At 38.2% G+C, this 21,897-nt stretch overlaps 2 protein-coding genes across 2 annotated transcripts; both read left to right on the forward strand.

Annotated features, from left to right (window-relative positions):
• The first annotated feature begins 6,138 nt into the window (after positions 1–6,138).
• On the forward strand, positions 6,139–7,080 carry LOC102474084 (olfactory receptor 11H6). Its single transcript, XM_006149418.1, has one exon. The coding sequence runs from the start codon at positions 6,139–6,141 to the stop codon at positions 7,078–7,080; it is 942 nt and encodes a 313-aa protein (XP_006149480.1).
• A 4,491-nt stretch (positions 7,081–11,571) lies between these two features.
• LOC102474513 (olfactory receptor 11H6) lies at positions 11,572–15,785 on the forward strand. The gene is made up of 2 exons (XM_027772251.1): positions 11,572–11,577; positions 14,793–15,785. The coding sequence occupies exons 1-2, from the start codon at positions 11,572–11,574 to the stop codon at positions 15,783–15,785; spliced, it is 999 nt and encodes a 332-aa protein (XP_027628052.1).
• The last annotated feature ends 6,112 nt before the right edge of the window (positions 15,786–21,897 follow it).

Raw genomic sequence — 21,897 nt, forward strand, 5'->3', positions numbered from 1 at the left:
GGAAATCACAGGAAAACCATCAGACAATGGTCCTACCAATTAAGACTGTTAAGTGTATTCCTGACAGGAAAGAGCCTATTGGGAAGAAAATATGAGCTCTGGGGTATTTGTGGGGGTAAAAATGGTCCTTCTTTCTTATTCAGTGAATTTTATTGTGCATACAGCTTGATGTTCTAAGGTATGTATATATATTGTAAAACAGTTACTGTAGTGGAACAAAGGAAATAACCATGATTTCATATAACCATTTTCCCCTCATAGGTAGAATAGCTATAATTCACTACTTCAGAAAGATTCTAAGCATAATATACTTTTACTAACTATGGTACTGTGTTTTACCTTAGATCTTTTTAGACTTGTTTATTCCACATATTGGGTACTTTTTTATTGTGTTTTTTATCAACCATATTTCTATGTTATTTATTTACATTTAGTGCTCATTTTTATTGGATTGTTTCCTTTCTGTTGACCTAGTGGTGTTCCTTATATCAAGAACATAGTACTTGGGTGTATGCTTTATATATTGACTTCCAACTCCTTGTTCATAGTTTTCAGTCTCTTTTCTAAATTAAATTTATTTATTTTACATTTATTCATTGAGCATCATCACAGCATACAAAATGTGATTTCCCATCCAGAATATACCATATAGTGGCTTAATCTATGTGTTATTTTCTTTTCTCTCTCTCTTTCTCTCTCTCTCTCTCTCTATATATATATATATCTATTACAATTTCTTTTATATATTCAATTACATATGTCACTTAGCTTGCAAAGTGAATATTTCAACATGTATACATTTCTCACCAATCTAGTTGGGAATACTATACACATCATCCTCAACAGACAATAACTCATCTCTCTGTTTCACAAATGCCCCACCTCACCATTTCTCTCCCCACTGTCCTTCCTCAGTCTCTCTCCTTCACTCACCCTATTCCCACACAGTATCTGGTATTTATAACCATTTTCTATATTTCTATATACTCTAGTCATTCAGTTCTGGCTATAGAGTGCGAACATTTGGTATATATTAAGTGGGGACATACAATGTTTCTCATTCATAGCCTAGCTTGCTTCACTTAGCAGTACATTTTCCATATTCATTCACTTTCTGTCAAAAGCCAGGGTCTTGCTGATTTTTATGGCTGAGTAATATTGCATAGAGTATATGTGCCACACTTTTTAAATCCATTATTTTGTTTGTGGGCATTTGGATTGGTTCTATGTCTTAGCATTTGTGAATAATGCCACTATAAACATCGATGTGCATACAGTTTTTTAGCTAAGAATTCTTCTGTCCTTTGAGTAGATACCAAGTAGTGGGATTACTGGATCAGGTGGTAGTTCTATTTGTAGATCTTTGAGGAATTTCCATATTGTTCTTCACTGTGACTGGACCAATTTACATTCCCACCAGCAATGTAGGAGAGTTCCCATTTCACCACATCTGCACCAGGATTTATCATTATTTATTTATTTATTTATTTAATTTTAGTCATTCTGCCTGGGGTTAGGTAGTATTTCATTGTGGTTTTGATCTGTATCTCCCTTACAATGAGGAATGTTGGGCATTTTTTCATATGCCTTTTGCTATTTGTATATCTTCCTTAGATGGTCATTTTTTCCACCCTTTTCTCCCATCTTTTAACAGGGTTGATCACCTTTTTTTGGGACAGCTGATTGAGTTTCCTGTGTATTCTGGTTATCAGCACCTAGTCTGATGCAATGTTTACAAAAATCTTTTCCCACACTGATTATTTTGTCCTTGACAGTACAGAAACTTCTTAATCTGATGTAATCCCATTTGTCTATTTTTGGGATTATTGACTGTGCTTTTGGGGTCTTACTTTGTTTATCTTTTCAAAGAACCAACTTCTACTTTCATTTATTTTCTGTATAGTTCATTTATTTTCTATTTCATTTATCTCTGCCCAGATATTTATTTCACTTCTCTAAGAGCTTTTTGAATTTTTTTGCTGTTGCCTTCCAATTCTTTGAGGCATGATGTTAGATGGCTCATTTGCCTTCTTTCTATCTTCTTTTTATGAGCACTAATCGCTATGAACTTCCCTCTTATGGCTGCTTTTGCATTGTCCCAAAGATTATGGAAATTTGTGTCCTCATTGTTATTGGCTTCCATGAATCTTTTGTTAATTGTGAAGTCATTAAGGAATAGGTTATTTAGTTTCCATGTATTTGTGTATTTTTTAAGTTGTATTTGTGTATTTTTGATGATTTCTCTTGAAATTAATATGAAGTTTAATTCCATCATGGTCGGAGAAGATGCCGAATATAGTTTCTATGCCTCTGAATCTCTAAAGGCTTGCTATGTACACTATAATATGGTCAATCTTCGAAAAGATTCCATGGGTTGGGGTGAGTAAAAAGTATATCTTGTGGTTTTGGGGTGAAAGATTCTATAGATCTCTGTTAAGTCCATTTTATTTTGGTATCATTTAGGTCCTTTATCTCTTTATTTATTTTTTTTGTATAGATATCTGTCTAGGGGAGATAGTGGGGTGTTGAAGTCTCCAACACTTAGTGTGTTGCAGTCTATCTCTTTTTTCAGATCTAACAGTCTTTCCTTCATGTATTTGGGTATTCCTGAGATAGGTGCATAGATATTTACAAGCGTTATATCTTCTTGATGGATTAACCCTTTTACTACTACATAGTGCCCTTCTTTGTCTCTTTGAAACTTTTTTATTTTAAAGCCTATTTTGTCAGAGATTACTATTGCAACTTCAGCTCTTTTTTGGTTCCTATTTGCATGGGATACCTTTTTCCAGCCTTCACTTTTAGACTATGTAGGTATTTATCCATTAGATGCATTTCTGGTAGGCATCAGATAGAGGGTTTCTTTCTTTCTTTTTTTTTTTTTTTTTCCATTCAGCTACTCTGTATCTCTTGATTTGAGAATTTAATTCATTAACATTATATGTTATCGATATTTCTGGACTTGTTTGTATCTTTAAGTTGGCCATTGTCTTGGTTGTCTTTTATTCCCTTATTTCTGGCTGTTCATTCTTTAGTTCTCCAGGTACAGGACTCTCTTCAGAGTTTCTTGAAGAGCTGGTCTGGTGTTGGCAAATTCCTTCAGGTTTTGTTTGTCTGAGAAGATTTTAATCTTTTTTTCCCATATGATGGACAATCTCGCTGGATATAATAATCTTGGTTGAAATTGTTTCTCTCTTAATACTTTCAATATATCTTCCCATTCTTTTCTTGCTCGCATTATTTCCATTGAAAGGTCTGGTGTTAACCTGTTGGGGTGACCTTTGTAAGTCACCTGTCTCTTCTCTCTTGCCAATTTTAGTATCTCATCTTTATCTGTGGTTTTGTCCAGTCTGGCTAAGATGTGCCTTTGGGAGGATCTTCTTGGGTTGATTCTATCTGGGGTCCTTGGTATTTCTTGGATTTGAACGTTTGAGTTCTTCTCTAGACTTAGAAAGTTTTCTTCCAGGATTTCATATAACAGATTTATTTCCTTTGGAGAAGTCTTTTTTGCTATAGGGCGTATGCGCTCGCCAGACAGACAGAGAGAGATATAGAGACAGAAAGCGAGAAATCACCCCCCAGGGGGGATGGTCACGCTGCAATCCCTTGTCCTCCATTCTCTTCTTGGGATCTTGGGCACACACGCACACGTGCCCGGCGTGAGTTTTAAGCCACCGGGTCCAGGACACGAACCACGGTTGACTACATGGGAATCCAGCGACATAGCCATTACGGTAACTGCTGATTCTCATGTAATAGATTTTTCATGCACTTACTAGTTTCTTCACCTTCTGGGATAACAATTATTCAGATGTTTGGATGTTTAATGGAATATAGTATTTCTTGTGTATTATCCTCATTTTTTGGTTATTTTCTCTATGTTTTTGGTGGATTTTCTAGGTCAGAAGTTTTATCTTCTATGTCAGAGATTTGATCTTTAGCATGATCTAATAGACTTTTAATACTTTTGAGAGAGTTTTTGATTCCCTGTATTGCAGACTTCACCTGTAGTAGTTCCATTTGACTGTTTCTTTTACCTATTTATTTATTATGTCTTGTTCTTTTATACATCCTTCTTTCAAATCATGGAAGGACTTCCTCATCTTCTGGACTTTGTTGTCTCTTTCCTGTTCCAACTCATAGAGCTTTGTCACTATGAATGTTCTGAATTCTTTGTCTGACATCTCAGTAACTTCTGTTTTTCAAGAGATGCAGAGGAGTTATTGTTTTCTTTTGATGGAGACGTATTTCCTCGTTTCTTCAAACCTGAGGATCGTCTTCTACTTCTACCCATTGGGTGATGTATTCACTTTTGAATACCTTTTTGGAGAATGTTTCTGGCACTGGGAACAAGTTTGCTTCCCTTTTGTTGTGAATTGATGTATGCCGAACACTCTCTTCTGCTGCTATTTGCAATGTGGTCCACACAGAGGAGTCTTTTATTCAGGTGTCTGAAGAGCAGTTTCTCTTTTTTCACTGGTGGATAATAAAAAGGAGGGTCCCAGGGGGCCTCCCAATACAAGGGTATTGAAAACTATGATTTTAGACTTGTCTAGTCTCTCTGGATGGGAGGAGGATGAAGAGAAGATGACAATATAAGAGGGAAGAATAAGAGTATAAAAGAAAGAAAAAGTCAAGCACCCAGTTGGTGGGGAGGGGCTGCAGATGGAACTGGGCTCTGCTGGAGAGCTGGTGGCTGCCCTAAGGGGTAAGGTCAAGTAGGAAATTAACAAAAGAAAGAAGAAAAAAAAAGGCAGTTTACTTTCTTTACTGGTGGGAGGGTGGAGGTGGGGGGACCTCTGCTCTTGGGGGAGCTGGGCTGGATTCCAGCAGCTGGAGCTGGGGCCTTGGCCAGTGAAAGGCCCTGCCTCAATTTCCCTGACTTGCCAGGGGCTGCAGATGGAACTGGGCTCCCATATTGAGTATTTTGAATCCTTTGACTTTAGATCACAATTCCTCCAAAATAACAGTCTTAAAAAGCAGTTTATTAGGGAGTCCATAATGGTGTGATCTGAGTGACCTGAGATCATTTTTCTACTCATAGAAGTGTAGAAGCACATATACATACATATATGAATACACACACACACACACACACACACACATGCACACACATAATTTGGCATACTGCTAAAATTCTACAGTGAAAAAACTTTCCTTTCTGAATTCAGCTCAACTAATAAAATTAATCAGGGAATATAACATCTACCAACTAATAAAATTAATCAGGGAGGAAAACATCTATCATAATAATTTCTGAAAAGTTTATAAGTGCTTATATTTCTGTAGTATTTTGCAATTTATAGCTGCTTTTACACATGTATATATGTGTGTGTATATATATATATATATAAATGTATATATATTATATGCAATTCTCATGTCATCCTATTTATATCTTTCAGACTAAAGAATGTGGTCTCAGTGTTACCACCACTGGTTACGAAGTGACAGAGCTAGGACCCATGCTCGGATCTCTCCAAAGTCCATGCTCTGCTGTGCCTATGGATCTCAAACTCAGGGTGAAATCTCAAAACCTACACTTTTCAAAGGCCTCTCATATGGTTCTGATAACACCACAGTCTGGAGCCCATGTACTACTGGAGCCATGTATCATCCTGCAAATGGAGACTAGATAGTGATAGTGATATATTAGAGAATTAAAGCTCTAACTTTTTGAGCCTTGTGCTCTCTATGTTGCTTAAGTGATATTACCATTCTCAATCTTAAATTCTGGTAAGTAACAAAGTTGATATGTCACTTTAGTGATTGTCAGTCATCCTGTGTTTCAGTAGGTGGGTATTTTCCAAATTTGGATGTAACAGGCAACCCAACGAGCAAAACAGAAAGAAAATATTTGAATTTTTATTTTTACTTAAACTGCAAAAAAATCTTTTCAAAAATTTTACTAATATTTACTATGTTGGTGGACAGTGGTTCCTAAAGTCTTTAGATGATTATAAAGGGGTATAGTCAGCTATTGTACCGTGGGGGTGCTCAATCAAAAAATATATTGGACCACTGTCAAGACCTCCTTGCCTGTGGCCAGGAAAGTGTGCTCATTCTTCTGGGGAGGAATCAGGAGGCATTGTATGTGGTTATGCAATTTGTGTTGCAATCCTCACAGGATGGTAGGAAATGACCACAGAGGCTAGAAATCTCTCCCACTCTGTGAGTGACTTTGTCCTCCTGGGCTTCCCTTGCCGCTGGGAAATACAGGTCTTCCTCTTTTCCTTATTCTTTGTGACATACATCCTGACTATCCTCGGAAACATGGCCATTGTGTGTGCAGTGGGCTGGGACCGCCGGCTGCACACCCCCATGTACATTCTGCTGGCCAACTTCTCCTTCCTGGAGATCTGCTATGTCAACTCTGATGTGCCCAACATGCTGGCCAACTTCCTCTCCAAGACCAAAACCATCTCCTTTGTTCGATGCCTCCTGCAGTTGTACTTCTTCTTCTCACTGGGCACAACTGAATGCTTATTTCTCTCCATCATGGCCTATGATCGGTTCCTGGCAATCTGCCGCCCCCTGCACTATCCCACCATCATGACCACTAAGTTCTGTAGCAGCCTGGTCATCTTCTGCTGGGTCTACGGTTTCCTCTGGTTTCTGATCCCTGTGATCCTCGTTACTCAGCTGCCATTCTGTGGTCCAAATGTGATCGATGACTTTCTGTGTGACCTCGGTCCCCTGCTGGCCCTGGCTTCAGCCTGTGTCCCGATCCCAGGGACTGTTCTCATCTGTGGCACCATGAGCTCCCTCCTCATCTTTGCCACCTTTTTCTACATTACTGGCTCCTACACCCTGGTGCTGTGGGCTGTGCTGCAAGTGCCCTCTGCTGCCGGCCGGAAGAAGGCCTTTTCCACCTGCTCTTCACACCTGGCTGTCGTGTTTCTGTTTTATGGTTCGGTCATGATGACTTACGTGAGCCCAGGGTCAGGACAAGCAGAGGGCATGCAGAAGTTCACAACTTTGTTCTACTCAGTTTTGACCCCTCTTTTCAATCCTATGATCTACAGCCTCCGGAATAAAGAAATGAAGGATGCTTTGAAGAAAGTTCTAAGAGGTTCCTAAAATTAGCATTAGCATTAGTGGGTTAATTCACAAGTGGGTTCAGACTATGAGTCCCCTGTCTGTGTTCAAAACAGGCAAGTAGTTGTGAAGTTTTGAGTGAGGTGGTTCAAAACCCTAAATGCTGTATCATCAGTGAAGTCTGTCACAGGCAGAATTAACTGACTTTGCTATGGTACATTGTGTGTACTCTTACACAACATGTCTTTCATGCTTTTAATGAATTGTATCTAATACTTTACACATTTGTGTGTACATGCCTTTCCATCCTTATTTGACTATGAATTCCTTCAGGGGAAAAAACTATGCTTTACTTACTTCTGTATGTCCGGAACCCAAAACAGTACTTAACACACAGATGCCAGTAATATCAGTTAAAATAAAACAAATATACTTACTCACATTTCTCTGCTAGATTTAACTGTTCTAGATGGTCAGGATAATATCTGAAGAAACTATATAACACTGTAACAATCTATTTTATACATCTCTAGTTGAAATGAAAAATACTTTCCAAGAATAATGTGAGGTCAGCCTGCATTGACTCCACATTTAATGGATCAACCATTAAATGATTAAAAAATTGGAAAATTTTCCCCATTTGAATGTTGATGTCTAAGAAATTATCCCCTAGCCTGCCTTCATCGATCTATGTAGTAATGTAATTTGCTTTATTTTATTTTCTTATTAACCATGCTTTTGCTCCTGAATATTTTATTATTTTTTTATTAGTAACCATTGTTTATTTTAAAAAGAGGAACATTATTTTTTCAATGTTGTTTTAGAAAAGAAGGTGGGGGACTAGAAGTTGGCATAGTAACTTTGTCTCTGGACTTCCATGTAGTCAACCGCCATTCAAATTCTGGATCCGGTGGCTTAAACTCATGCCAGGTGTGTCTGTGTGCATGTCCATGATCCTGCGAGGTGAGTGGAGAAGAAGGGATTGCAGCATGGCCATCCCCCCTGGGGGGTGATGTCTCGCTTTTTGTCTTTTTCTGGTGAGCGCATGTACCCTATGGCAAAAACTTCTCCCCGCCAAAATAAATAAATAAATAAATAAATAAAGCCAAAATAAATAAATAAATAAAGAATGAAAGAAAGAAAGAAAGAAAGAAAGAAAGAAAGAAAGAAAAGAAGATAGGAATTGAAATTTCTTTTATTCCTTTTATTATTATTATTTTTTTTGAGAGAGAATTTTGGTATACAGCATGTGTGCTCACCAGAGAGATAGAGATTATTATTTTTTTTTTTTAGAGAGAATTTTGGTATACAGTATGTATGCTCACCAGAGAGATAGAGAGAGACGGAGAGCCAGAAAGTGAGTAATCCCCTTCCAGGAGGGATGGCCATGCAGCAATCCCTTCCCCTCTCAGAGTTTTGGGCATCCATGCACATGCACCTGGCGTGTTTTAAGTCACCAGGTCTGGTACTCAAACTGCGGTTTTTTTTTTTAGAGAGAATTTTGGTATACAGTATGTATGCTCACCAGAGAGATAGAGAGAGACGGAGAGCCAGAAAGTGAGTAATCCCCTTCCAGGAGGGATGGCCATGCAGCAATCCCTTCCCCTCTCAGAGTTTTGGGCATCCATGCACATGCACCTGGCGTGTTTTAAGTCACCAGGTCTGGTACTCAAACTGCGGTCTATAAATGGGAGTCCAGAGGCATAACCATTATGCCATCTGCTGGTCCCTAACATTTAATATTCTAAAAAATTCTTTTAACAAATATAATCTTGATTTTTAATGCTGGTAGTTTGTCGTTCTTTTTTATTTATTATCTCTTAAAACAATTTGAGATTAATTAATTTTTTTTCTTGGGTATACCACTCCACATTTTGAAATATGTGGGATCCTCTGAATGTTCATGGAAATTCATATTATGAATAAACTAATTATAGAATACAATGCTTTTGAACTAAAATCAACTCAGACTTTAGTTCCATCTTCCAAGAACTTTTTGAAATCCCCTCTTGTATCATACAACCTGTACTGCTGAAAATGTGGTTTGTGGATCATCAGCTGGGCATCACTGGGGAGCTTGTAACAAGACCGGATAATAGGACCTGATCCCAGGTGTGCTGAATCAGAATCTGCATTTGAACAATATCCTCAGTGGAATCAGATGCACACTGAAGTTTGGAAATCATTGATCTACAACAGATTCAATAATCACAGTCACAGATAGAATTTACTATTGATGTCTAGTGCCATTGGAACAGAGATACTGAAATCACAGGTATTTTGAAAATTTCCCCTAGGACAGTGTAATACAAAGAGGAAGCCAGGAATCACTGCATTCAAGTTTAAGAATTTGCAAACTCAACAGAAACATAGAATATGTCCACATCTACATTTATTTTTTTTCCAGAAGTCATTTTGGAGCAAATCCAACAAACCGAATGGATATTAGATTGTAATAGCTGAAATTATAACCCATGTAAGTAATTGTCTTGCCAAAAATATGATACCCAAGATGAGTGTGTTTTCTATATTATTTATTTGCTGTGTATAGGAACTAATACATAATAAAAAGAACTAAGAAAATGAAGAAAAGAGCATATGGGCAACCTATTCATTTGTTCATTTAAAATGTTAATGTTAATATGGAAAACTAGTTTTTGAAGTGATAAAAGTTATCAGGATTTCCTATCATGAGATCACCTGTGATGGAAATAAATTTATTATCTTTTTGTTCTGTTCAGTAAAAACTTGATTGAATTATAGTTCATATACAATATTGTAAAATTACCTTTTTAAAGTGTACAATGTGATGTTTCTATTTATCCATAATTGCGTAATCACTACCAGCAGACTTTATATCATTTTTATCTCCCCAAATGAAATCCCATGTCAATTAGCAGTCACTCCCTGGCAACCCCTAATACTTCTGTTTTTATGGATTTGACTGACCTGGGTATTTTACAGTATTGTAAAAGAAGATGATAGCTGACCAGGGAAAGAAAGTCTTTGGGAAAGAAGGAGGAAAGGAAAACAAGAAGGAAATAGCCCTTTTCAGGACATTGAGTCAATGAGAAGATTAGATTAAGAATATGTGGCAAATATGCATAGCAGAATCCTCAGCTATAAAGAATAATGAGATCCTGTCATTTGAGAAAAGTGGATGAACCTAGAAGATTGAATGCTAAGTGAAATAAACCACATTATGGAAAAAAAAAAAAACCAAACATGGTAAATCTCTTCTTAAAGCATTGCAGGCCTGCACACTATGGCTGAAATTGAAAGAGTCGAAGACACAGAACTACAGAGGGAAACTATAGATACCAGAGATTGAGGGGGTGGTGAAGGTGGGACTCAAGAAAAAACTTGTAACAGACCCGGAATGCAAGTAAACAAGGCAAACAGATCATGAAATACTGTACAAACATAAAGCAAAAAAAGAGGAGGTCATTTCATATATATATGTAATACATAGCATATACACACTATGTATTATAAATACATATATATGTATATATAAATATATATGTAATATATTATATATATTATATGGATATTATATATAAACACAAAATATATCATATATACTATATATACACATATAGTATGTATATATTATACATAATATATATACTATGTATAATATGAAAAAAACAAACTAGTAGAGTGAAAATTGAAGGTGAACAAAATAATATAACCTTTATAAAATTATGAGCATGGTAATATCCTTGATTTAGAACTGCACACTACATGTGTGCTTTGAAAAACGACTATATTGTGCCCTATAAAGATGTACAATAATTAAATGTAACTAAGAAATTATAAGGTAAATAAATAAATGAGAGACACTGAGTACTCAAATGTCAAAATTCTGATACTGACAATTAGGAGAGTCCAAAACTTGCATGTAGACTAGAGCAAACTAATAAAATTAAATGTGAAAGAATAAAGAGAAAAAAAAGAAAAGCACACACCTGTTGTCTCAGCTAAGCTGGCATTGCTTTAGTGTGTGCACCGTCATAGCAGTAAGGTGCTCTAAGAATAACATAAGATTTTGTGATCACCACTGGAGAAACTAGGTCTCAAGAGCCAGTTAATGTGCTCCTGAGGGACAGGAACCTGTACAATACCATTAACAATCTTCCCTTGTAGACTCCCTCTTTAGGAATCCATAGGAGATTACATCCCTTAGGATGAGTAAGACGTGGGTTTCAGAGCAACATAGGTCAGTCTGCTGTGCAATATACATGCCAATTTCTCTCCACACTACACCTCCTAGACCACCTTTGTGACGACTGACTGCTAAGGATATCATGCCCTCCCTCCTGTCTGCCTTTTGCTCAGTGAAAACAGAAACTCTACCAGATGCCATTTTTATGAGACAATGGATTCAGTAGAAATACGTGTTAGGACCCTGTCATTTAACTCTGCCTTCTTTGTGTTGTGATGAAAACCAAGGGACCTCAAGTGATGTGAACTGACAGAAGATGGTCCTTCACAAGTAAGAAAGTTGGGAGACTCACTGACATGAGAGACATGAAGGTGAGGAAAGAGCCTTGGCAGTGCATAAATTCTGTCTTTATTAACCAGAAGTTGTGCCCAGTGACCCAGCTCCTTATGGGAGCACAGACATTAGTGATGTGACATGTGGAAAAAGATTGACAAAGTGGCTATTGAGCAGTTGGACTGAAAACCATGGGGTATCTTGCGTTTTGTGCTGTTTGTGTCTTCCATAGAGCAGATAATCAGCCACTGAGGGAAGGGAGAACACCAACATGACCGAGTGGGCCAGATAAAATTATCACTGCATCGTTTCACTCTGGTTCATTTAGGACCAAATGATGGCTGTTTCTCACTGACAGAGCATCCAAAAGCAAATTAGTTAGTTATAATCAAATACAGTAAGGGAATGTTTGATAATTTCATTGGTTTTATCTCTCTCAAAATGGAAGTCAGGCAATGTTTTAAACTAAGTCTAATGCAGAGAAGGAAGATTCACAAAGATTCTGTCATCGTTTCCTAAACAATTCTAACTTTCCAAAACTCTAAAGGGTTAGAAGCAACAGAAGGAGTGGGAGAACAATTGAGGGATTGCTGTACAGTTTATGGCTTCCACATTTGTTCTTGGTCTCCAGAAAGCTCTAGTTAGGAGTATCTGATATTCATGGACCTCTTCATCCTTTCATAAATCAGAAGAACTGGGACCTCTTTATAAATCTTGATAGTGCAGACAAAAGTCTCAAAAATCCTAAAATAGGGCCAGCCACATAACCTGCAGTTGAGGGGAAGTGGACCCTTCAAGGTTTACTGTAGTTTGAGATTGTGCATGGGGGCTTGAAAAACACAAGGCACATGTGTACATGCTTGTCCAAAGTGCTGACAGGATGGAGAAATGAAGGTTAAGGAATTTTGGTGTGGCCATGCCCTTTTGAGGTTTCTGTTCTCTCCTTGTCTCCTCATCTCTGTCTCTTTCTCATAAGCACATGCCCTCTGACAATTAAGAAAAATATCAAAAACCAAACCAAACCAAACCAAACTAAAACCAAAACCAGATCTATTGTCTACTTTTATACTTATAAGTAGATCTTTTTCTATACCAAGGTTTTACAACTGGTAAAGGAAGATGAAACCAAATTGAAAGCCATTATGTAGATGTTTGGACATACAAAGCTTTATTGAGTTAACAAAGTTCGAGGGACTCTGAAGAAAGCACTGACTGCATGTTTCACATTTCTATGATAAGTTGCTCACGCTGACAACATGGCACTGACCTAGGATAAAAGTAAGATGCACAAAGATTTGATTGTGTCATTTTCTTTCTCTCTTTTTTACTCCTGTGATGTCTAATGTTTATATCTCTTAGATCTATGATCCAAAGATCCATGTAACTGAAATTCTGTGTTTTATATTAAGGGTCTTTTTAATCTCTTTTAGCGATTCTGCCAGAGGACACATGTGCTTTGGGTGGGTGGCAAGTGTAAGGAGGGGAGAGACAGGACCCTCTAGGGGAGATGGCTGTATTGCAATCCCTTCTCCTCCTTTTGGATTTTTGAGCATGCACATTTATGTGCTTTGTGTGTTTTTTTAATGGGCTGTTCCAGAACTTGTACCATGAAGTAGGCCATGGGAGGTCCACCTGCCATAGCCACCCCACCAGCAGGTGGCACAAGGGAATTTTATATCTTATTGTATAGACACAAATATATAATATTCATATTTTCTTACAGAAATTTTTAAGTCCTGTCATTAGCCTTCCTTAAAATGATTATTGTGCCTTTTGGCTATTCGTATGTCATCTTTAGAGAGTGTTTTTTCCACTCATTCTCCCATCTTTTAAAAGGGTTGATCATCCTTTTTTCAGAACAGCTGCTAAAGTTCCTTGTGTATTCTGTTTATCAGTCCCTTATCTGATGAATAATTTACGAAAATATTTTCCCATTCTGAGGGCTGTCAATTCACACTAATTACTGTGTGTAAGGGAAATGTAGATCAAAACAACAATGAGATACCACTTCACCCCAGTTTGAATGACTAAAATTGAAAAAAACAAAAAATGGTAAGTGCTGGTAGGGATGTGGTGAAAGGGAAACTCTGTTACACTGCTTGTGGGAATGTAAATTGGTCCAGCCACTGTGGAGAACAATTTGGAGATTCCTCAAAAATCTACAAATTGAACTACCTACCATATGATCAACCAATCCCACTGCTTGGTATCTACCCAAAGGACAGAAGAATTCTTTTTTTTTTTTTTTTCGGAGAGGTTTTTTGTGATAGGGCATGTGCGCTCGCCAGACAGACAGAGAGAGACAGAGAGACAGAAAGCGAGAAATCAGCCCCCAGAGGGGATGGCCGCACCGCAATCCCTTCTCCTCCATTCTCCTCTCGGGATCTTGGGCACACATGCACACGCGCCTGGCGTGAGTTTTAAGCCACCAGGTCAGGGACGTGAACCACAGTCGACTACATGGGAGTCCAGTGACATAGCCATTACACTAACTACTGGTCCTGTGGACAGAAGAATTCTTAATTGGAAAAGTGCTTGCACATTGATGTTTATTGTGGCATTATTCACAATTGCTCAGACATGTAACCAACCCAAATGTCTACGAACAGATGAATGAATTGAAAACCTGGGCACATATACTCTATGGAATACTATTCAGCCACTAAGAACAACAAAACCCTGGCTTTTGACAAAAAGTGGAAAAATATGGAAGATTTACTGCTGAGGGAAGCAAGCCAGGCTATGAAATAGAGATGTATTTTGCATGAGAATTATATCAAGTCTAGGAACTTTATGTTGTGTTATTAAAAGAAGTTAAGCAATCTTTTATGTTTCTATATTATCATTTAGAGTATTTGTTGTCATGTTCATGTATGAGAAAAGCTAACAGTTGTGTCATGTTCGTATGTCTGATTTCAATTATTGTCTAGTGATGGTGCAAACATTGCAGAAGATGTACAATCCTGCATACGTCTGCTCACTTCACAACTTAAACTTTGTTGTATGCTAAAGAATATATGTATATATTAAAAAAAAGGTGATGACTGTGTAAGATCCTATCTAAAACTGTGGAAGAATTCTGAAAGACAAAGAAAAGAAAGTCTAAGATTTCCATCCTATCATATCAAGCACTCTCTAACTTTGCTAGTCTTCAGCACTATGTTTGGATTATCATTTATTTAATATAATAATAGAATCTGAGGAATATATCAGTCCCCAAATCAGAAACTATCTCCATGGATGAGGGAATAAGATTAACTGTGTCATTGTCACTGTTTTCCTCTCTACCCCTCAGGGAGCCTTGAATGTGTCAGGAGCAAACACAGTGACTGAGTTCATCCTCCTGAGTTTTCCCTGCTCCAGAGAGGTCCAGCTTCTCCTCTTTGTGCTCTTCTCTGTGTCCTACATGCTGACACTGATGGGGAACGGGGCCATCGTTGTGGCAGTGAGGCTGGATCACAGGCTCCACACCCCCATGTACATCCTGCTGGCCAACTTCTCATTCCTAGAGATCTGTTACATCAACACCACTGTCCCCAACATGCTACATAACTTCCTGTCTGAGACCAAAACCATCTCTTTCACTGCCTGCTTCCTCCAATTCTACTTCTTCTTCTCAATGGGCATCACTGAGACTTTCTTACTGCCCCTCATGGCATTTGATCGGTACTTGGCTATCTGCCACCCTCTCCACTATCCTACCATCATGAGCAGTCGTCTCTGCATGAACTTGGTGGCCCTCTGCTGGGTGGCTGCCTTCCTCTGCTATCCTGTCCCTATATACTTTATCACACAACTCCCCTTTTGTGGCCCCAATACCATTGACCACTTTGTCTGTGACCCTGGTCCTATTCTGGCCCTGTCCTGCATCCCTGCCCCTGGAATTGAGCTTTCCTGTTCTATTCTGAACTCCCTCATTATCTTCATTGCCTTCTTCTTCATTCTTGCTTCCTACACCCTGGTTCTCAGAGCAGTGTTGCATGTGCCTTCAGCAGCTGGCAGACGGAAGGCCTTCTCCACCTGTGGCTCCCACCTAGTGGTGGTGTCTCTGTTCTATGGAACTGTCATGGCGATGTACATCAGCCCTACCTCTGGAAATGCAGCTGGGATACAGAAGATTGTAACCTTGTTCTACTCCTCAGTCACCCCCCTTGTAAACCCATTGATCTACAGTCTCCGGAACAAGGACATGAAGGCTGCCCTGAGAAAATTTCAGATGTGCACAAAAGTTAATCAAAGTGAATGAGAGATCACAAGTGGACAACAATCACAATGTTTTCCCCACTTCTATCTCATTTGAAATATAGGACTTTGTTCATTTTCACCTAGAGATACAGACCCTGATTTTATAATTTGTGCCTAATTAAGTTATAGACAAGAACATTCCAATATGGGCACATTCTGATTTCAAATAAACAATTGATAGATGGTAATTTGAATTAAATGGCTTGGTGGTCTCAGTTTAAACTCCTGTATTCTGACCTTCAATGTTTCCTTGCCCTTTTATCTGGGATCTTCTACCTGGTCCCTAAGTTCATAAATTTTAGACTTCTAGGTAGTGTATATATCATTGTCACACCTTGTATTTATGAACTGATGATTTCTGCTCTACCTCGGTGGAGGAGTAGAACATCCAAATGAAGCCCCATATAAAAATAATAGTTGAACAAACTTTTATACTAAATCGACATCCAGAAACTAATAAAAATCTAAAGCACTGTTTTCTAAACAATGTTGTTTTTAATTATTTGGAGATTTTTTTCAAAAGATAGATTTTTCTGGTCTTTTTTTTTTTTTAATCTCCAAAATCAGAATCTTTGAAGCATCTAGTTTTAATGTAACCTACCTTATTCTGCTGCACCTAGACCAGCACCAGTGCACTGGCTAATCTTAGAGAGCTATTATTTTAATGTGTGATAAAGGCAGTGAAATGAATATATTAGTTGTGAGACTGACACTACAGAGAGTTTTATAGGTGAGTCCAATATTCATGACAGTAGCAGAACTTCCTCTTTCTGACTTGACTTACAATCATTTATAACATAGAAAGAGTTTACATACTTCTTTACTTTCCCAATCTGTGCAATATAATTAAGATACCTGGAAATTGGCTTACATTTAAAAGACGATTAGAGTGTAGTATTGATATACTTTTGTGTTAACTTCAAGGAAGTATAGGTTGAGTCAAATACACAGCCCAGAATAGGAAAAAGCAGACAGAGAGGTATTGTTGGTGATTCCCAAATGCCAAAATGAAGACAGATGCAGAGGAATTTGATGATTTGGCCCAACTGTTTGGTTGAAATTAAATCAGTCGGTTGGCATCTGGGATTGATGGATTTTATTCATTTATTCAATAAATGTTGATTTGTATCTGTGACATGCACTAAAATTAGATGAATCTAGAAATAAAATCTCTACCTTTATGAAACTTACATTCTTGTGCATAAGACAGAACATCAACAGATATACAAAGAAATTTATAATTTTAGAAGTCATAATAGTATAAATAGGATGAAGGGGAGAAGTTGATTAAAGGACAGAGGAATAAGCTTAAGAGACCTGTTGTTCAGCATGGTGACTGTAGTTAATGAGGCAACATTATATTTTCCAAATATGCTAAAAGAGTAGATACAAAGTGGATTTTTTTTTTGCTACTCAAATGATAACTATGTTAGGTAAGGTATTTGTAAATTAGCTAGATTTAGCCATTTCACAACTGTACTTAGACATCAAAACATCATGTTCAGGGACCAGCAGTTAGCGTAATGGCTATGTCGCTGGACTCCCATGTAGTTGACCGCAGTTCGCGTCCCGGATCCAGTGGCTTAAAACTCACGCCGGGCGTGTGTGTGTGCGTGCCCAAGATCCTGAGAGGAGAATGGAGGAGAAGGGATTGTGGCGTGGCCATCCCCCCTGGGTGGTGATTTCTCGCTTTCTGTCTCTCTGTCTCTCTGTCTGTCTGGCCAGCGCATGTGCCCTATCGCAAAAAAAACCCCAAAAAACAAACAAACAAACAAAACCAACAACAAACAAACAAACAAACAAAAAACCAAAAAAACAAAAAAAAACACAAAAAAACAAAAAACACATCATGTTCATAAAGTGTAATTTCATATGCCAATTTAAAATAAATAAATAAATTTCAGAAAAAAGGAATAATGAAATATTGGAGGGCATAAAAGCAGTGAAAATAGTTATGGATGCTGAAGACAGTGTGAAATGTGGTGAGAGAAGAGGAGAATATAGAGAAGGATAGTAAGAGAACAAATAGAGAGGCATGACATTAGTGGGACACAGAAATGGTTTATTACCTGTTGATGATAACATGTATAGTATTCTCAACTGGGCTAGTTTGAGAAGTATTTCATGTTGTGTAAATTCTTTATACAAGCCAAATGATATATAGTGATCGAATTTTTTTTTTAAAGAGAATAATAATAATAATAAAAAGGCACTGTTGGGGCCAGTAGGTTGGCATGGTGGTTAAGGTTCTGGAGTCTCACATGGCCAACTGCAATTTGAGGCAGGGACCCAAGGACTTGAAAATCATGCTGGGAGGGAACCAGCAGTTAGCATAATGGCTATGTTGCTGGACTCCCATGTAGTCAACCGTGGTTCACGTCCTGGACCCGGTGGCTTAAACTCATGCTGGGCGTGTGTGCGTGTGTGCCCAAGATCCCGAGAGGAGAATGGAAGAGAAGGGATTGCGGTGTGACCATCCCCCCTGGGGGGTGATTTCTTGCTTTCTGTCTCTAATGTCTCTCTCTGTCTGTCTGGCAAGTGCATGCGCCCTATAGCGAAAATCTCTCCAAAAAAAAAAAAAAAGTGAAAAAAAAAATCATGCTGGGTGTGTGTGTGTGTGCATGCCCAAAACCTAAGAGGAGACTGAGGAGAAGGGATTGCGATATGGCCACATGCCCTGGGACGATTTCTTGCTCTCTCTCTCTCTCTCTCTGCCTTTCTCTGGCGAGCTCATGTACCCTATGGCAAAGATAAAAAATAAAATGCTGTTCTATGAAGGCTAGGTCGGATCACACGGAAAGCCTTTGTTCAATGCCTTGTCTACTCTAAGGACAGATGCAATGGTGTTTTTCCTGCAATCCCAGCAACTGGGTAGGCTTAGGTAGGAGGATTGCAAGCTTTAGACTGGCCTGGAAAATATAGCAAGATTCTGCCTAAAGAGAAAAAATGTTGAGAATGACAGCCTCTGACAGTAGTCCCAACTAGAAGGATGAGACAGAAGGATTGCAAGATGAACAGGACTTGACTTCAAAAAAATAACTAAATTAAAATAAAAATTACCATGTTTTTATATCCTTTAGTCAATCAGTTTCAGTCAGAGAGTGCGGACACTTGGTATATATTACGTGGGGACATACAATGTCTCTCCTTCATAGCCTGGCTTGTTTCACTCAGCCGTAAATCTTCCATATACTTACCATTTTTGTCAAAAGCCAAGGTTTTTTTTCTTTTTTTTTTTTTAATGGCTGAATAGGGTTCCATAGAGTATAAGTGCCACAGTTTTTTAATCCATTCATCTGTTTGTGGGCATTTGAGTTGAACATAAAAGAAAATGAAATAAAAAAATGTAAAAAAATAAAAATTACCTGTGTGTAAATATGTGTATATTCCTATCTATATGGTTCAGTAGAGCTTATTCCTATAACATTCCTCAATTAAATTCAAATAATTATATAAAAGTATAGTCCAGTAGGAGCAACATTTTTTTTCAGATTCAGAAGTTATGGACCAAATATCAGCTATTAATTTTTCTGCCTAAATGTAAATTTTAGCTCCAACTATACTAAGAATGAAATACTGTTTCTTGCCAGAGGCACACTTGGAATGCCATCCCCTAATGATACCATTATAAATATCCTTTTTATTAACTATTTGCAAATTGTCTAAAAATAATTATGATGTTATTTTAAAAATCTAATCATGGATGAGCCCCATAGCCTACTGATTAGGGGAGCCTGATCCTATATGGTCAACTGCAGTTGGAATCCCAGCCCTGACATCTTGAGAAACTCTGCAGGTGAGTGAGTGCACATGCATGTCCCAAGTCTGCCACCTACTGTTGGAGAAATGGAGGAGAAAGGATTGCAACAAGGTCACAGCCCATCCAGGTGTATTTCTCTTTCTCTCCCTCTCTCTCTCCTTGTGTCTCTGTCTCTCTCTGACGAGTGTATACATCCTATCTCAATTTTAAAAATGCGAATTGTGTATTCATCCAAGTAAAAGATGAATAATCCCTTTCTTTGGATATCGAGGTTATTTCCTATTATGTAGAAGTTGGCTTTGGGTGAGTAATATTTTCCAGTAGAACCAATAAGTGAGTTTTGCAAAATTTCACGATAGCAGATCCACATACAAAAATAGTTTGTCTTTCTTGCGAAAAGCAAAGATTTCTTAGACATAGCACTAAAAGCACTATTATAGAAGAACAAATTAATAAATTGGAGGTCATCATAATTAAAAACACCTGATCTTGGGAGACACTTAAGAGAATGAAAGGATAAGCCTCATACTGGGAAAAATATTCACAAAGCTTCTATCTATTCTAAGACTTGCATCAGCCTCGAGATAAAAGACTCTTTACAGAGATGAAGTATTTGATTAAAGGACCTTTAAAAATCATGTATAGTTGAGGAGATCGAGGCAGATCAATTAGTGACCATGCCAGGACGAGATTGCAGGTCTCCAGGCTCCTATGCTGTTTTTGTTTAGTTTAGTTTTGTTAGTTTGTTTGCTTTTTGTTAGTTAGATTTTTTTTCCCCCCACTACACTTACCTAGCAAGTAAGTGACTGATTCTTGTTTGTCAAAGGAAAACTACTTGAGAGAGGGTCAAGTGCTTGTGTTCCTATCCAGAGACCTGGGTTGTAACCTGTCTTTACAGTCTGATTAGTTACAATGTGGCCTGGTATAAGAGAAAGGGCTTTCTTACTGTACTCTTCTTATAAGGCAATGCTAGTTCACTGATTGTCACACTGACAGAGAAACATGTATAGAGAGTGCTCACACACGTATGCCCAAACCAACTCTAAGATGCTTTGGGAACAATGTTACTGAAAGGCAGTAATCACTTTCAAGATGAACTCCAAACATGATTTCTCTCTTTTGATTTTTAGTGAGTTAGGAAAATGTAGGCCAAACACACCCAGAGGTTTTGCCATTCTAAATCAAGACATGCCCAGGTGGCCACATTGAACTGCCTGTACTCTACCTAGTTTCAAAGGCCAGGTTGCTAAGAAACCAGGACCAAGAGAGCCAAGTAGCCATCATTCCAGCTGCTACTCATCCCCAGATGGAGACTCACCCAGGAACTGCTTGTTGAGCCTTGGTTTCAGAGCTGTTGCTTTCCTGCCCAGTTCCCTTATATGACTAACTAAAACAAGCAGATGTACAAATATTCTCCACAAAAGCAGTAGCCAATGGGGGCCTCAGTATGTTTGAAGATATTAGAGACATGATTTGACCCTTTCCTTTTCTTTCTTTCTTTTTTCATTTGGGAGAAAAATGCCACAATCACCATTACAAATACTGGATAATTATTGAGATTCAGAGAAAGCCACTGTGATCCCAGTGGAAAATGTGTTCCAGGAATGTGACCATGGGATTACTGTGTGTTGCCTAGGATACAGATTAAGAACCTAACTTGGAGTTGGGACCACTAGTCTGGTTGGAGGCAAAAGAGCAGTGGCTGGGAAGCTCTGTCCCTGTGCTGGGCTCCACCTAAAGAATGCCAAAGAATAAAACTCAGCACTCCCTGTGGCACTCTGCTTATATAGCAAAAGTTTCTTTTGCAAGGAATGCTGTTGTAGAATGAGGCTGGCTTGGCCTAGGATTGATGGATGGATAGTCATTCAGAAGTGGCTATGGATAGAGGGTGATAAACGAAGAGTGGCAACTGTAGAAAATTACCAACATCTCTTGGCCAGCAGTTTAGAGAAACTGGCAACGGATGAACTCCAAGTCTTGAACTGGCAATGACAACAAAAGACTTAACATTTACTAAGCACCTACTAAGTGCTAGGCTTCCTATACATTATCCCATTTTATCCTTACAGGAATCATGTAAATATTATCTTTGTTTTATAGATAAAGGTATTATGATCCAGTGGGCGAAAGTAAGTGACTCAAGGGCACATAGAAAATAAAGAATAGAACTGTGACTTGAAAAATAAGTGGACGAATATTGAAGATCTCTTGCTGGGCAAAGCAAGTCAGGCTACAAAAGAGAAACATCGTATGTCTCCCCTTAACATCTACTGACTGTCCGCACTGTATGGCAGAGACTGAAAGACTGGAGCACATACAAGCATTAAAAATTGTTATGGACACTAGAGCCAAA

The sequence above is a fragment of the Tupaia chinensis genome, unplaced genomic scaffold (assembly GCF_000334495.1).
Source record: "Tupaia chinensis unplaced genomic scaffold, TupChi_1.0 Scaffold000260_1, whole genome shotgun sequence".
Classification (NCBI taxonomy): Eukaryota; Metazoa; Chordata; class Mammalia; order Scandentia; family Tupaiidae; genus Tupaia; species Tupaia belangeri.